Source organism: Choristoneura fumiferana, chromosome 10 (assembly GCF_025370935.1).
Source record: "Choristoneura fumiferana chromosome 10, NRCan_CFum_1, whole genome shotgun sequence".
NCBI classification, from domain to species: Eukaryota; Metazoa; Arthropoda; class Insecta; order Lepidoptera; family Tortricidae; genus Choristoneura; species Choristoneura fumiferana.
In genome coordinates, this window is record NC_133481.1 from 3357197 (window position 1) to 3374527 (window position 17331).

At 38.1% G+C, this 17331-nt stretch overlaps 1 protein-coding gene across 1 annotated transcript; it reads left to right on the top strand.

The window, feature by feature from the left end:
- The first annotated feature begins 204 nt into the window (after window positions 1-204).
- Window positions 205-13405, top strand: LOC141431556 (uncharacterized). The gene is made up of 7 exons (XM_074092731.1): window positions 205-367; window positions 5688-5918; window positions 7051-7179; window positions 8116-8230; window positions 10220-10398; window positions 11073-11138; window positions 13175-13405. The coding sequence occupies exons 1-7, from the start codon at window positions 325-327 to the stop codon at window positions 13261-13263; spliced, it is 852 nt and encodes a 283-aa protein (XP_073948832.1). The 5' UTR covers window positions 205-324; the 3' UTR covers window positions 13264-13405.
- Window positions 13406-17331: the final 3926 nt, after the last annotated feature.

Below are 17331 nucleotides of genomic sequence, written 5' to 3' on the forward strand. Positions count from 1 at the left end.
CTAGATATACCTACATACACTCGTATCTGGCTAACTCCAACTACACTATAGTTTATGACTTGTAGTTTTACTTACTAACACATGTACGTGCAATGTACAACCAAATTTCAACCCAAAACAACGGAAAACTTTTGCTGTACGCATGCGCTCTGGTACCAACAAATGTCTCCACAGAAAGTTTGCAGTCGGGTTGTTTTGGCCGGCCCGGTCGCCTGTAGCCGCCGCTAACTTGACAAGTTGCGAGTTGACGAGTTGTTTCAAATTGACGAGTTGACCGATTTGTTTTGAAACCGTTGATGTTGACGGGGTTGCAGATTATGGACAATGCATTATTCGGCTAAATTGGTGGTTCTCGTTCTATGCTCGAGTTTGTATTGTTTATATTACAGAATTTTGTTTATTTTTGTTCGTGACTTGTGTTTTTGTGCTTTCTTTTTTTTAATGAAGAGTTCCTTGTACTTTTTCTCTATGTGCCGTTTTCAGTATTGCTTGCTATGTGGTGTTTCCATCCCAGCCTGTAATAAGTCCCACTGCTGGGCACAGGCCTCCACTCAGAATTAGAGGGCTTGGGTTGTAGTTCCCACGCGGGCCTAGTGCGGATTGGGAACTTCACACACACCATTGAATTACTTCGCAGTTTTGTGCAGGTTTCCTCACGATGTTTCCCTTCACCGTAAAGCTCGTGGTAAATTTCAAATGTAATTTCGCACATGAATTTCTAAAAACTCAGAGGTGCGAGCCGGGGCTTGAACCCATGATCCTCTGCTTGAAAGGCGATAAGTCAAACCACTAGGCCACCACGGCATTAATCCTATTAACCTGATGAGATATGATGAGATCACCCAATTTTTTTAAATTAAAAATGTATTCTTTGTGGAATGAACACTTTTTTAAAAACCCATTTATAAAGAGAGAACATTCTCGAACAAAGTGCGCTCAAAGCCGCAGAACAAAGTTTACTCGTAAATAACGCGAGACCGGTGATAAACAGCCGACCAATTTGTGATTGTTACCCAACTGCGGCAGAGTTAAGAGGGTCGTGTTACACTCTGTACAACATATAACTTCAAACTTCTGAGACACATTTCAAATATGAAATTTAGAGTTGGGTTAGACATTTTTTTTATTAAAGTATTAGTGGCAGTGAGCCTTGGTAGCTTAGTTGTTTAATGTATCGCCTCTCAAGCAGAGAGTCGTAGGTTAAGCCCGGGCTTGCATCTCTGAATTTATCTAACCTTATGCGTGAAATCATCATCATTCATCATCCCAGCCTATACATGTCCCACTGCTGGGCACAGGCCTCCTCTCAGAACAAGAGGGCTTGGGCCATAGTTCCCACGCGGGCACAGTGCGGATTGGGAACTTCACACACACCATTGAATTGCTTCGCAGGTTTGTACAGGTTTCCTCACGATGTTTTCCTTCACCGCAAAGCTCGTGATAAATTTCAAATGTAATTCCGCACATGAATTTCGAAAAACTCAGAGGTGCGAGCCGGGGTTTGAGCCCACGACCCTCAGCTTGAGAGGCGATAGGTCAAACCACTATGCCACCACGGCTTCTAATACGCGTATATGCGTATATGTAGTATGCGTGAAATAACATTTGAAATTTATCATGAGCTTTAATTAATAATTTATCACAACCTGGGAAGAAATTCAATGATGTTTGTGAAGTTCCTATTAGGCTTTTGTGTTTTGAGAACTACGGCACAAGCCCTCTTGATCTAAGAGGAGGCCTGTGCCCAGTAATGGGGCGTATATAGGCCGAGATGATGATTAAGTAGTGACATGTGTTTAAATTGTTATATAGTCCTTATTGACGAAGCCTAGTGCTGTTCGTTAATAAAACTTCTTCTTATCTTCTAATATATAAAATTCTCGTGTCAGTGTTTGTGACCAAACACCTCCGAAACGGCTTGACCGATTTTTATGTTTTTTTTTTGTATATTTACCGTAGGTCTGAGAATATGACGTAAACTATTTTTCATACTTCAACGCGGAGTCCAACTGCTACAAACACCACATGAATACTACTTCTTTATCAAAGCTAGGTTAATAAACGAGAAAATATCCGAAAAATAACCACGACGACAACAACAACGACCAAATTACTTAATATTGGCGACTTCTTTTTATAAATATGTAAGAAGGTATACAATTCATACTCGTAACAAATTTCAACTTAATCTATCCAGTGAATTTGAAGCTAATATTGTTATACTGTTATAGACAGAGAGACAAGCACACGAGTGTGGTCCTATAAGGGTTCCGATTTGTCAATCAGAATAAAAAAAAAAAATTGTTAAATAAAATTTCGGTTCTAATTATAATGCCAAGTTCTCAAGCCAAACAAAACAATAACTTATTAGATACAAATAAATATATGTTATTACATTACAACTCAGCACGTTTCAATTTGCCTGAAAGCCCGAGGACAGTTGTATAATACATTACGTCCTGAAAATACGTTATTCATGAACCGCAGACGCAGGAAATAATATTGCGCGATATGAAGACGAATACCTGAGTACTTGTATCAGCATCAGCTTGAGTGTTCAATTTGCATACTGGAATTATATTGATTGCTTGTTTGGACGAGCGAGGGCAACTAGTCCATTTGTTCTAATAAAGTTGAATGTGTCTAACTTAGACTATAGCCCCTAGCATTAAAAGTACTAGTATTACGAAAATTTTCTTCGTAAAAATCCTACTAATACTATGTGTGAAGCAAGACGGGCGTAATTTTTTGAGTTTTGAGTTGCGTAATTTTGTTTTCATACAAAAGTCTTAGGGCAGAAGTATCGGTTTAGGCCACCTTAACCCGTTTTTGGCCAGTTGACATTTAAAGCCATATATAAAAAGTTTTAGTATTAAAATAACATGTTTAGTGAGCTTTCAAAAGTTTATACTGAAACGAATAAAGTGTGTAATGATTTATTACTATAAATTTACTTCAAACGTATATTTAAACAATAAATGGCCATACACGGTACAGTGGCCACAAACGGTACTTCTGCACTATTTGTTAAGAGTCATTTTGAGTCGCTGTGTGGCACAAACGGAACTTTTGTATAAAACTAAACGCAGCAGAAATTACGCGACTCACAGCTCAAAAAATTACGCTCGTCTGGCTTCACTTAAATGTGAATGATTGCCTTGCAGAAACAGGACTTGTAAACATTCTGCCATTTTATACTATTTCTATTGGCTTTTATCATTTATATTATACTATCACGATACTAACGCCATCTAGCGATATTTTTGCCTGTCGGAAAACTTTTATTCGTCCAAAAAGTACCTAACAGATACACGCATGTACTCACAAACTTTCGTATTCTTAATATAGGTATAATTTTCAAAATATTCATTATAAAAGTTGAACTGTTGAAGTCTACATGTAAGAAATACCTAGTTTCTTTTGCTTTAGACATGGTAAGTAAGATTGGTCTTTTAAATAGCGACACATGACAAACCAGATACATTATGTTTATTATTATTTATAGAATGTATCTATTTTAAAATAGATACTTAGGTACATTATAATTATTTAAAATATAAAATGAAAATAATTAAAAATACCACAAACACTTCACTCCAATTGATCTAGTCCCAGAGTAGGTAAACCTGTGTTATTGGTACGAGGCAGCGGATATACATACATCCGACAACGGATAGATACTCAAATACATATTAAACACTTAACACTCGAGAACAGACATTCGTATTTTTATACGAATATCTACTCTAACCGGGAATCAAACCCCCGGGCTCGCTCTCAGAATGGCTACTACGAAACTCGAAAAACGAAGTTCGTATCGCATCGTCCCTTTCACTCGCGTATTAAATGACATAAGCGTTAGCGGGACGGCAACATACGAACTTCGAGTTTTGCGCTTCGTAGTATTAATAGTGTATAGGGCCAGATTCCCTATTCACAAGACTAGTCGCGTCAGCGTCACGGACTTCCCACGAGTGCGCAGCGAATTCGTTGCACGACCGCGGCGAAGTCGCTGCACGCTCGCGGCGAAGTCGCTGCTCGCTCGCCTCGCTTTCAACTCGTCCGCAAATCGTCAGCCTTATCACGCTCTTAAGAACCTACATAAAAAAACTAAAACAAATTATTTAAAGGATTACCCTTAGGCAAGGTTCTAAAGATGCTGGCAGCGTTCATCTCTGAATAGCTAATTTCTATGGTTCAGTTTCTTAGGTACTTTAGACAGGTGTCTAGTTGTTAAAATAAGTTACTGGTCCCTTTATAGGCCCTCATCATCATCATCCCAGCCTATATATGTCCCACTGCAAGGCACAGGCCTCCTTTCAGAATGAGAGGGCTTGGGCACTAGTTCCCACGCGGGCCCAGTGCGGATTGGGAACTTCACACACACCGTTGAATTACTTCGCAGGTTTGTGCAGGTTTCCTCACGATGTTTTTCCTTCACCGTAAAGCTCGCGGTAAATTTCAAATGTAATTCCGCACATGAATTTCGAAAAACTCAGAGGTGCGAGCCGGGGTTTGAACCCACAATCCTCTGCTTGAGAGGCCATAGGTCAAACCACTCGGCCACCACGGCTAAATAACACGGCTTTATAGGCCCTACAATTAGGCAATCAGACCTTTATGAAATTCAAGGTCGCTGTAGCTACCTTTTCGTAGAAATTGACTTTCTAATGTAATTTTCTTAGTCCTTCTTTACTCTCAGATTTGCTGGAATAAGCAACTCAAAATGTGTTTAGTAGTCTGGCAGAAAATAACTGTTTAATATTTATACTAAATATATGCTAAATATATATAATTGTATAAATTATTTTTCGTTTATACATATGTATGTAAATATCTTATTTCCAAGATAACTATATGATTACGAGCGGTATACTAAGTAGGTATTTAGCTTTTTATCTTTACTAATATTATAAATGCGTTAAATGAAACTTGGTATGAAGATAGAACAGTTTAAAGCCTTGAGAAGGACATAATATAGTTTTATCTCAGAAAATTGCAGTTTCTGCGGGATAGCGATAAATGTTTTTTTTTGCAGACGGAGTCGCAAGCAAAATCTAGCAAGTAAAGAGAGTAACTCTGTCTAGGCATCTATTACCTCTTCATGCTTTAACCGCTGAACTGATTTAGATGAAATTTAAAATATACTAGCCGTTACCTGTGACTCCGTCCGCATAGAATTCGTTTATCGTTATCCCGTGGGAACTATGCAATATTCCGGGATAAAACTATCCTATGATCTTCTGCGGGGCTCAAACTATCTGTTTACCGAATTTCATTTATATCGGTTCAATGGTTTAGACGTGATGAAGGACAAACAAACAGACTTACAAACTTTCGCATTTATAATATTAGTAGGATATTTTAAGGAAGTCTCCACCTTGCTTCCATGCAGGTTTTTGTGCAAGGTCCGCTTGGATTGCTACCACCATCTTGCTGCTAATCCTGGCTTGAAGCAGCAGTGCTTGCACTGTTGTGTTTCGGCGTGGAGAGTAAGACAGCCGGTGAAATTACTGGCACTTGAGGTATGCCATCTTAGGCCTCTAGGTTGGCAACGCATCTGAAATACCCCTGGTGTTGCAGGTGTATATGGGCGGTGGTGATCTCTTACCATAACGTGACTCACTTGCTCGTTTTCCATCCTGTTAAATAAAAGTAAATAAATAAATTCAACAAATTGTCCGTAGAATGCGTAGCAGTAAACATAAAGCGGATAGACGTACCCGCCCTAGTGGAGATGGGCACCGCCTCGATAATCCTGGATTGTGAGTACGACACGCAATCACTGCTGCCAGGACTCGTGATGAAGTGGTTCTTCAACGGAGCCTCAGGGCTGGTGTACCAGTGGATACCTCCCAGGAGACCGCAGGTCATTGGTCTGCTGAAAGGAAAAGTCGACCTGTCGTTTAGGATTTCCGGTGAGTCCTGGATATTAAGAAGGGTTCCGAAACTGGATAATTGATGGTTCAGGAAAGGTTAGTAAAGTTAATTCCTCGCGTAATAAATTTAAACAACGACCAATAGAACAGAGAAATAATCCATCATTTACCCGTTTTAAGTATAGTTTTGATTGAGTTAAGTTTAATACGTCGTGCTTTGAAGCTATTATTATTATTATTTAGAAGCCTGTAGAGGTGTCCCACTGCTGGGCAAAGGCCTCCCCCCATGTCCTCCACTATACCCGTTCTTGAGCGATCTATGACCAGTTGCGAAGAAAGGCGTCCAGATCATCCCGCCATCGACGCCTGGGTCTGCCACGCTGCCGAAGTCCGTTTTGTGGTATCCAGTCTGTGGCTATTTTAGCCCACTTATTGGGTTCCATACGGCTGACGTGGCCTGCCCAGTCCCATTTCAGCCTGGCAGTCTTGACATCCACATCAGCAATGCGTGTTTTGGAGCGCAATATAGTGTTCCGGATCCGGTCAACCCGTTTCACTCCCAACATACTGCGCTCCATTGCTCTCTGGCAAACCTTCAATTTGGTCTTCTGTAACTCAGTAAGTGATGTTTGAGCACCGTAAGTTAGGACAGGCACCATGACGACCATGATGGAGACCATGTCGACGAGCCTTCGCTTTAGGGCTAGCGGAAGATCGCCCTTCATGTGTTCTTTCATGGACCAATAGCTCTTCCAGGCGTTTTGGATCCGTCTTTCGACTTCCTTGTCTTGTCTGTGGCTGAAAGAGACTGATTGGCCTAAATAGGGTTACTCGTCGACATATTGTAACAACTGCCCGTCTACCTTACGTTTCGTGCTGTTGTTTTGAAGCTACTAAATATAAATTTATTCGATCAAAACGAAGAAAATTTGAATGCAACAGCGTGACTGCGCCAATCATGGACATGTCCTCCTTGTTTTGAATTCGGTTAAAAAAATCTTCGCTCAAGCTGAAACGGAGGCTCTTTGCGCTCACTCGATCAATTATTAATTAATTGTTAATTAGTTTAGTTACACGTTTATTTCTTTTCTCGTTCGGTTCGGAACCCTTCGCAATCAGTTTATTTAAGTGTTAAGTTCTCTTAAAGGAATGTAGTTTCATTTGTTACAAGACGAACCGCTGCAGGCGTACAGGGCAATCAAAATATTAAAACCATCGACACATTTAAGCGGCAACTACACATGTGTCGTATCAACATTTGAGAAAGAAGACAGAAAGACTCGATCCATGTTAGTGTATAGTAAGTATTATTATCCCAATTAATATCTATGCCCATATTTGAAGTAAGCAGCCAAAAGGAGCGATTGCAATACTCAACCTATGTTACAGTATGTATAAAGTGAGCACCCCCTTATTATTCTAGTATGGAAATTTTATGATGGCCATTCTTTCTCGATGATAATGGGTACTACAAGTTTTTACTGTTTATCGATATCCCGTGAAGCTAATGTCATAGTTACTACAAAGGATGCGAGCTTTTTATGCGAAACACATAACGTGAACCTTTTCATTCTGACTTGGTGGCTGAATGTCTATTGATATACTCTAACATCTACGTAGGTACATAATTATAGTTTATTTTAGGGTGAAGCGTAATTTTGAAGTTGTGAGTCGTGTGTTATCGGTCGCGTAATTTTGGTTTCATACAAAAGTACTATTTGTGAACAATCCATTTTGAGACGCCGTGTGGCACGTTAACTGGACCTTTGTACAGTGTGTGGCCCAGAACCAGCGATAATATTAAAAACAGAGGCTACAAATATCAAACATTTTGCTTTTCATTGCTTCTTCGACTAATATAAAAATAAACGAATCATTTTTTAAAAGTCGCTGAACTAATGTTGTTCAGTTTGACGAGTACGATCTATGTTTTATGCCACACCCGGTATAAACCCGAATGCAGCAGAAATTACGCGACCTAACTCACAACTCAAAAAATTACGCTCATCTGGCTTCACCCTTCCAGTTCATCATCATCATCCCAGCCTATATTCGTCCCACTGCTGGGCACAGGCCTCCTCTCAGAACAAGAGGGCTTGGGCCATAGTTCCCACGCGGGCCCAGTGCGGATTGGGAACTTCCACCCCTCCAACCCTTCCAGTTACTTTCCGTAAATTATTCAGGCATTGTTCTAAATATTCTGATGAAGGATGTACCTACTAACGTTTTTTTTCAGGTCCCGGAAAAAACTTCCACTTTGTCCAAGAAAAAAAGTACGTGTTCTTAGTAACGCTAACTTGCGTAGCTGAAGAGTTGTACCCTAAGCCCACAATGACCATTCTGTCCAAGGGGTAAGTTCTCAAAACATCACCACTACATTACACTACATTAGTAAGTGCAAACAGATACAGTCGAGCAAACTGATTCATGCGCCAGGGTGGAACCTTTTCATTATCAATTTCACTATGATTTCCCTGACAAAAGTAGTATATCAACATGACATTAGTAGCACAAAAGTTCCAACCGTGGTACATGATTCAGTTTGTTTGACTCTGTACAGCGGCAGTAGCTGTGGTGATGTAGTGAATAAAGTTTTTACACAGGCCGAGTAAAAATCAATCATAAATACTTTGACATGGAAAAACTTTTCTCACTTTAACTATAGTTTAGTTCAACTCAGACTTTTCAATCGAATATTAGTAGGTAATTATTTTAATTTTTCCTTTTGTCAACTGCTTGTCTTTCGATAACATCTATAGTTTGTACTCATACAAAAAATACTCGACACGCTCACATATCTATATAGTTATTAATATAAAATAGTTATTAACATATTTATGAGCAAAAACCATTTCATTACAATATTTTGTTGTTCCTTTCACACTAAGAGTATAAACACTTATTTTGTGCGGGTATTATAATGTTTAAACCATGAGAAATATAAGTAAACAGATCCTTCCGAATATGGCTCATCTATTTTTCTTTTTCACAGTTCAAAGCCTTCGATTTAATACAATATTACTCCTTACTTGGGCTTATCTGCTGAAATTTTCTTCAAAGTAAAACTTATTTTTCTTAGCTTCGTATCCAATCTACATCTTATAGTATCTCAATTCAATCTTAAATACATCAGACATCACACACATACATTTATGTCAATTCTGTACGCACAGGCCACCATACGGAATTTCGAATCGGAAATAACTTCGGACGGAAAACTACTTTTTGTATGTGGTAGGTTCATAGATTTGTATGGAATTACTGCGTTCGGAATTCCGAATGTATGTGGCGGCCCTATTGGCTATGTGCGAAGCGGGTGGTGCAAAAATGAATGAATGAATTCTTTGACAAAGGATATTCATAGTCTCAGAAATATTGTCTAATTTTTTTTTGTCTAAATCGAGGTAATAATTTTCTTTAAGTAAGATAATAGTTTTAACCCAAGACAATATTTTTCATCCAATACAATATGGCGTCCGGCTATACATTATTTTTAAAAGTCGCTGAAGTGTTGTTCAGTTTGACGAGTACGATCTGTGTTTTAATTATTTGCCCGTGTTACAGGCCACACCCGGTATACGGAATATTATTTATTGTCTTGACCAAGGGTATTTGTATTAATCTAAGACATCCTTTTTTCCATGTGGGGGTACAGATAAACAACGATCGCAGCGCACAACATGGCAAAATTTTTAAGTAAATTCGGATGACTGGCTGTCAAAATTTAAGTATTTCAGTTCAAATAAAAGCAAAGAAATGGGTCATGACGTCATGACTGTTGTGGCGTCGTTCGCTGCAAAAATAACGGCAATTATAATATACGCAGTCACATTTTACACCAGTGAGGACACGAACATCATTATTCTGTAATAGTACATTGTGTCTTAAGGGCGGTAAATAAGGAATTACGAACGAGAGTCTATTAGAAGCCTGAAGTCGAAGACATATTGTTCCCTCGTGAACTGTGCATTTTTCCGGGATAAAAAGTAGCCTATGTCACTCTCAGGCCCATAAACTATCTCTGTGCCAAAAATCACATCGATCCGTCGCTCCGTTTCAGCGTAAAAGACGTGCAAACATACACACTTTCGCATTTATAATATTTCTTACTCATCCCTAAGACTGTCAAGCTACCAAATTGCACCTCCGATAGCGGGGTCCACTGTTATGACAAACAATTTTCGACCAGTCGATATCTACTCGTATGAAAGATTAACGAATACTTAAACTCAGAAATAAGGCAGATAAATATAAGAAATATCTCAGAAATATAACTTAAAAATAAAAGGGAATTTGAACGACAGATTTGCAAAGCTCATTATACATTGCTGTTTTCATAGGAACCCCTTAAAACAGTTAGAAACTAAAACAGAAATGGACTCTTGGGGGCTGTACTCGATGACGTGTAGCGCCGTGGTGCACGACGATGACGTCGCGAGGCCCTGGGAGGAGTTCGTGTGCCTCCTGACGCTGCCGCCGGCCAACTATACGGATAACCGGACTACGGCGTATTATCCGGGTGAGTGTAAGGGTCTTATCGCACTTGCGAGTAGCGAGCCTATTTTGTATAAAGGCGATCACGCAAAGAGTTCGCAAGTGTGATAAAGCTAACAGCTTCGCAGCCTCAACAGGGAATAAGATTGAAAAAAGTGATTGATAATTCGGTTGCCAGGCCGCAGAATATCGCGTAGAAATGTTAGTATGGATTCATCCACATTCACGTCATTAGGCTCACGATACCGATTAAACTTCGATTCAATTTTCTTCAAGCATGAAGGCTTAGTAGCTAGCTTGTCTGTCATTACCGGTGCAACTGTCGACTCACAAAAAAAAACACAAAACTATAGGAAATATCAAGTATAGAGTGCAGTTGCGCGAGTCACAGACGGTTCTGACAGAATATCAGCGCTGCAGGCGTTTAACTTTTGCGAGGACACACAAAATCATATATTTAATTTTGTATTCTTTTTTTTTTTTTTTTTTTATTTGTGTTTGCTGTTGTTGTTTTTTAGTTTGGTTGTATTCGTGTGTCTTTGTGAATGTGAATAAATGTCTTCTATTCTATTCTATTCTATTCTATTCAGTTTCTAGCAAGAGCTAAAGAGACGACGGACTATCGAAAAAATAATAACCTGCACCTCTTTAAAAAAAAGTTAGCTAATCACCGGATCCTCATTGGGTTTATTGTTACAGGTTTAATGCCAACAGCATACAGTGCTGCCATTGAAGTGGCCAAACCACAAGAAAGACACACCAATAGTAAGTAAAATAATTTTATAAGCATAATAAAGTCGGTAAAACACACGAAATAGAAGAGAGAGATTGGAAGGGTCCTTAATACTCGATTTGTATTACGATATAGGATAGCATGCTTGACAAGGGCTGAGATTTTTATTGCTCCAACTTGAAATTTATTGTAATATTCCATAGCACTAAAACCAATAACTTACTGTTTGTGTTTGTGTAAAAATACACGCCGTGTAGTCTATTTTCAGCAACGTTATTATTCAGCTTCAATGCATACTCATTCATATTTTAACACAGTACCATCCCGTCTACAAAGATAACTTTATACATTTGAGAGACACCCAAAACTTTAGCTGTAAAGTTCTTCAGTGTGCATAAATTTAAAGTAGAGGTGTAAAATCACAGAATTATTAAAAAGAGGAATCAAAATGTCACGCGAGTTTTCCGCGAGATATCTGGCTAAAAAGCCACATATTTATGTAAAATGAAAGTAGATACTCGACTCCAACTTTTTTCTGTTTTTGGTAATCAGTATCTTTATCTTGTTAGCAACCACTAATGGCAATGTCTCCTGCATTGTATACGGGGTGGGCCCTGTAACAGGAGCAAAAAATTAAAACACAGGTTCTGCTACTCAAATGGAACTAAAGAGATGGTCCTTTAGACCTTTTATGATGATTTGGTCGTTTTGACAAAGTAGTCGTTATGATCCCATCCCCTTTAGTTCTGCAACTTTCAGAAATTAAGTAATTTCATCGTTATAATTATTCTAAACAAATAAAATGGTATTTTCTATGTACCTACGCCATCCAATATAGCCTAAATGACATCGTCTATCACGTTACAAAATGACAGATTTCGCAATACATGCCTGTCCAATTAAACTTTAAGCTGTAATAAAAATCACAATACAAATTATTTTCAAAAGTTGTAGAACTAAATTAGCTCAAGATGAAGAGTGGAAGCTGTGGTTTAATTTTTAGCTCCTATTACAGGGCGCACCTTGTATAGGTTGATTCCTAAAGTAGTGAACAGAAACATTTTTTCTTACTCTATTTATTGCGAAATTTGTTCCGATTAATTAATTATTGACGGGCTGACGTCACGTGGCTTTACCTGGCTATATCTTCATATTTTCTTTTTTTATTGACAAAGGAAAAAATACTTGTCGAACATATTCTGATGAGCTACCTGACACACTGCGAGTAATTAAATATATAGAGGTCGCGCTGTCATCGTTCATCCAGTATTACCTCTCATATTTCGTTTTCTAGAATTTCTTTACCGTACAACGGCAGAACACTGGCAAAATTATCCTCCAATGGACGGAGCCATATATAAAAAAAAGGAAAAACAGATATATGACTATTTCACAAAAAGTTGTACATTTTTCAATTTTTCAGTTGTTCACGTATTTAAGAAAAATCCTGACGCTACTTCACCACAAAAAATAAGTAATATTCTTTTTAAATATAATATAAAAAACCTTGTGGTAAAAGTGATAAAAAGCAGATAATCTTTGTTGTTGGATCCAATAGAAAGTTTCGATGTAGTTACAAAATTTCAATTTTTTCCTCACAAGATTTCGTGACGTTTTCTTGACGTCAAGATAATTTGGATGTTTGGTGTAGTTTGTTTTATGATCTCGTCCTTAGGTTAATAATTTCTTGACAAAACTGATTTCTTGTCAAATTCATGACGGGGCAACTTTTTGAGATATAGGTACTCAAATAGAAGGACACTTGCCTATTTCGCAAGTCGCAACTAAGGCAAAGCCGCGATGAACGAACTGGCTAGTTTGTGTTTAGAGTAATGGTACTTTAGGCTAGGAATAGACAGAATATTTTCATAGTAAATTCGACTCAATGCTCTCTCTACTGCATACTATATTATGATAATGTATGTAATACGAACTAGACTAGTCATAAGTGAATTTAAAATGAGTAGACGAACCAGTGTATGTACAAGAAGCCCCACTATTTACACTAAGTAAGTACCTACTTAGTCAGTTTATATTTCACTAAGAAAGTTTAAATTTCTGTTTTCAGAATCGAAAGCTTTGAAAGAAGATCTCAAGTTGATTTTTACTACATTAGTCTTTACAAGCAGACAACTGAAAATGTTTAATCTCGTTTAAAAAATGTAGTTTTATAAAAATAGTCTGCTATTTAATTAAATTGATGAACTGAATGTATTACGTCTGACTATAAAATTAAGTAATTTAAATTGCATTTCTTTTAGTTAAATATTACTGTACAAATGTTGATGTTTTATTTCGAATAAATTTGAGGAGACGAAACCATAAACAACGTTGATTTCATCGTTTCTTTTTCGCTTGTAATAGTTTCAAAGAAAAAAAAGGTAGTGAAGAAGCGTAAATTAGCGAATTAATATTATTTTAGCCAATCAAGTAAAGTATTCAATGTTCGAGAAACCTGAAGCTCGTTATCATATTTCAGAAATGAGTAAATCTCGTTCGTAATCAACCGCCTCGAAAAATAAGTGTTGCCCGAGGACGTTCTTGGAATAAATTGGTACAATCAATGTTTTTTTCATAATTGAGATGCTTTTGTGTCTTGCATAATCTTATTTGATAGTTTAAACTTTTTTAATACAGAGATACCAACATAGGTAAGTACTCATTATTTCAATGGACAAAGAACGCAGAAAAAAATATAATTATAAATTAAAGTTCAATTAAAATTATACACCAATAAGATACATTACTTGACGATGTTTGCAAGCATTAACCAATAATAATATGCTATAAATGTAGACAGTAAATAAAACTATATTTGCTTAACCGATTTTGGGAATATTTCTATGGGAGTAGTCTGGTACTTAAATAGGTAGAAGAAAGTTAGTACCAAAATCGGTCGACAGTCGATATTGAGTCTAGTTTGATCAAAGTTCTGGCGACTAGTCTTTCTATATTGGTAAACATTATGGGAGGATAGTGATTCTATGTAATATTCACCCATCTTCTTTATCTTGTCGTTGGAAGGATCCTCTGAAATTGGCAGCTTATGGCACGGGCAATGTTTTCTGAGATTTATAAATAAAATGTATTTTGACGCTCGAAGAAAAAAGCTGTATGTGAATAGAAAAAGATAGAATTAGCTATACTTACGACACTGAGGGGCTGTTTCACCATCCATTGATTAGTGTTAACGACGGTTAAATGTGATGCCGTCTCCGTCTATTCGAACAAAACAAATAGAGACGGCATCACATTTAACCGTCAGTTCACACTAGTCAATGGATGGTGAAACAGCCCCTTAATGACCACGCAAGCTTCAAGAAAGGTTCTAAAGACGTTACATAACAAATATCAATAGGCCCCAAGATCTCTAATTTTCAATGGAGCACACCAGGGTGTCATCTAATGGAAATTATCACGTCGATGACTATTACATTTACCTCAATGCCTATCATAACGAGTAGTATATTGAAAACCCTATGCAAAAACACAGTTTGAAATAGTAGTTTATGTGACTGTTATATAATGAGAAGCACGGGTATATAAAACGAGCCGACATGCAAGTTTTGTAATGCGTAGTTGTGTAAAAACTTTTAGTTGCACATCACGCAACAGTAGTTTTTTTTTTATTTCCAATAAAACGTCATCTCGCATGATTGATAAAAGAATTTTATTGAGGTCCGATTAATTAATTTCGTCAAAATTGGTTCAGTGGTTTCAAAAGCGAATAGGCAGGCAGACAGACAGACAGATAGATAGACAGACAGAGTTACCCAAGCATAATATTTGCTCATAGCATCATCCCTATCACAAAATGTAATGAGTTGATTCAAAAAGCATCTCTGAACAACACGACTTGGTTAATTGTTTGAAAGCGTGTATGTATAGGTATATCCCCTCGTAGGATTATTAGGGTTGGCAACCATTTGGATTTATCGATAAATTCAATAATACGGTTAGCTTAGCTATGTTGACCAGACAACAGTAAATAAGAAAGTTGCTCAATATCTTCAAAATAAATATCCCAAAAATTACGCCCATGCGAAACCGGAGAGCAACGCTAATAATATATCAAATTTATAAACCTGCGGTGTAAAAAAACCTTATCGATGGTGAGCATCGCATTTAAATCTGTATACAGGCTGCGGCCTCTTCAAATGGTATAAAAAAGTTAGGTAGGTTAGGTACTTCATCATCCCAGCCTATATACGTCCCACTGCAGAGCTTGAGCAGTAGTTCCCACGCGGGCCCAGTGCGGATTGGGAACTTCGCACACACCATTGAATTACTTTCCTCACGACGTTTTCCTTCACCGTAAAGCTCGTGGTAAATTTCAAATGTAATTCCGCACATGAACTTCGAAAAACTCAGAGGTGCGAGCCGGGGTTTGAACCCACGATCCTCTGTTTGAGAGGCCATAGGTCAAACCACTCGACCACCACGGCGTGGGTTAGTTAGGTACTTAATTTATATTATAATATAAAGAAGATTAGTATAATTTTTCACCGCTTTTGGATAATTAGTTTCGATTTCAAGATATGTGATCTTATCCTATGTGAACTTACCTAATTTCTACAACCGGTTCTCTGTAGGCAATCGTTTCAGAGGTTGCATTAGAGGCAACCCCTAATCGTGACCCGCAATCCCGGGTAATAAGGGCCGAGTTAGTCAGTATCTCCGCGATAAGTTCCTAATTGCACTTCACTTTGCGGAAATGGGGTAAAGCGGGCAACAGCGGGCAACATCGGGCAACATCGGGCAACATCGGGCAAACACGTAGCTGCGTACGTGTCCTGGAGGAGAGTGCGACATGCAGGTTGGAAAGCCGGCAAGCTGGGAATGGTATTTCTTTGAGATAAATAAGATCGTTGACGATTCGAATACCTATATAGTAATAACCTAACAAAGTTGGAAAACCCCCGACTTCGTCGCTTCAAAGTTCAATATCTCAAAAACGGTTAAACCGATTTTGATAAAACATATCTAAGAACCATTGCTAGAAAACCTGCTTCCAAATAAAAAAAACCTCATTCAAATCTGTTCACCCACTTAAGAGCTACGGTGCCACAGACACAGACACATAGCGGTCAAACTTATAACACCCATCTTTTTGTGTCGGGGGTTCAAAATAGCATCTTCAGGACCTTGCCTAAAGCGAGTTTAGAGTTGCAAGAAAAATCGTGCAAGTTGCATCACATTGCGAGGCCGTAAAGCCAACGAGTTTGTTGCGGTCAATCGAGCACCGCAATGTAATGCAACTTGCGCTATTTTTCGGAGCGGATTCATTAATTGAAATTAGAAATAATTGCAAGCTTGTATATTATGTACTTACTATTTTCATGTGCGTTTCCATTTTTTGTTTATTTGTGTGTTTTGTTGTATTTGTTTGTCTTCTGTATTAGTGAATACATGTCTTCTTTCTTTCTAATAGTTATTATTAACTTAGTTTAACGTTCAACGATCCGCTGCATGAAAGTACTTACACCGGACCTCTAGGAAGGTTCCACGCGACGGTTTTTTACGCGCTGACGACGCGCGTTTTTGATGCGCGTGCCCTCTGCGCGTCTTTATCGCGTTTTGGCAGATTATACGTTTTTTTCTAGCAAATGAAGCGCGCGTTTGTATCGATACAAACGCATTTGAAACGAACTTCGAACGCGCGTTTGTATCGATACAAACGCATTTGAAACGAACTTCGAACGTGCGTTTGTATACAAACCACCACGAGCACCACGCTTTAGCGAGTGTAATAATAGATGCTTTAGTAAAACAGTAAACTCGTATCTACCTATAATAAGTACTACATAAAATGGCTGCCAAAAATAAATCGATGTATATTTGCGTCGACAAAGTGCCACTAGTTTGAACAAGTTAATGCCTGTTTTATTTATCAGTGTGTAGCAGCGGAGTGGCATGATCCCTGAGGAAATGAGGTTTTACAAAAGTCTCGCGGTGCTTCCCGGAAACACTGATTACTTTAGGGGAATCGGAAGTGTCCGCGCCAAAAGTTTCACTAACAAACTGTTTAAGTGGAAGCGTATACTGGCTTTCAAAAGCTTTGAGCAAATGTATGGGGTGTACATAAATTTTCAACTATATAAGTACGGTCGAGTTCTTATACTTCTGAGCAAAGATTCAATCAAAAATGTCTGAACAGGCTTGTACGCTTTCAACAATCGAGTCGTGTTGGTCTAATTTTTGCTCAAAAGAATAAAAACTCGATTA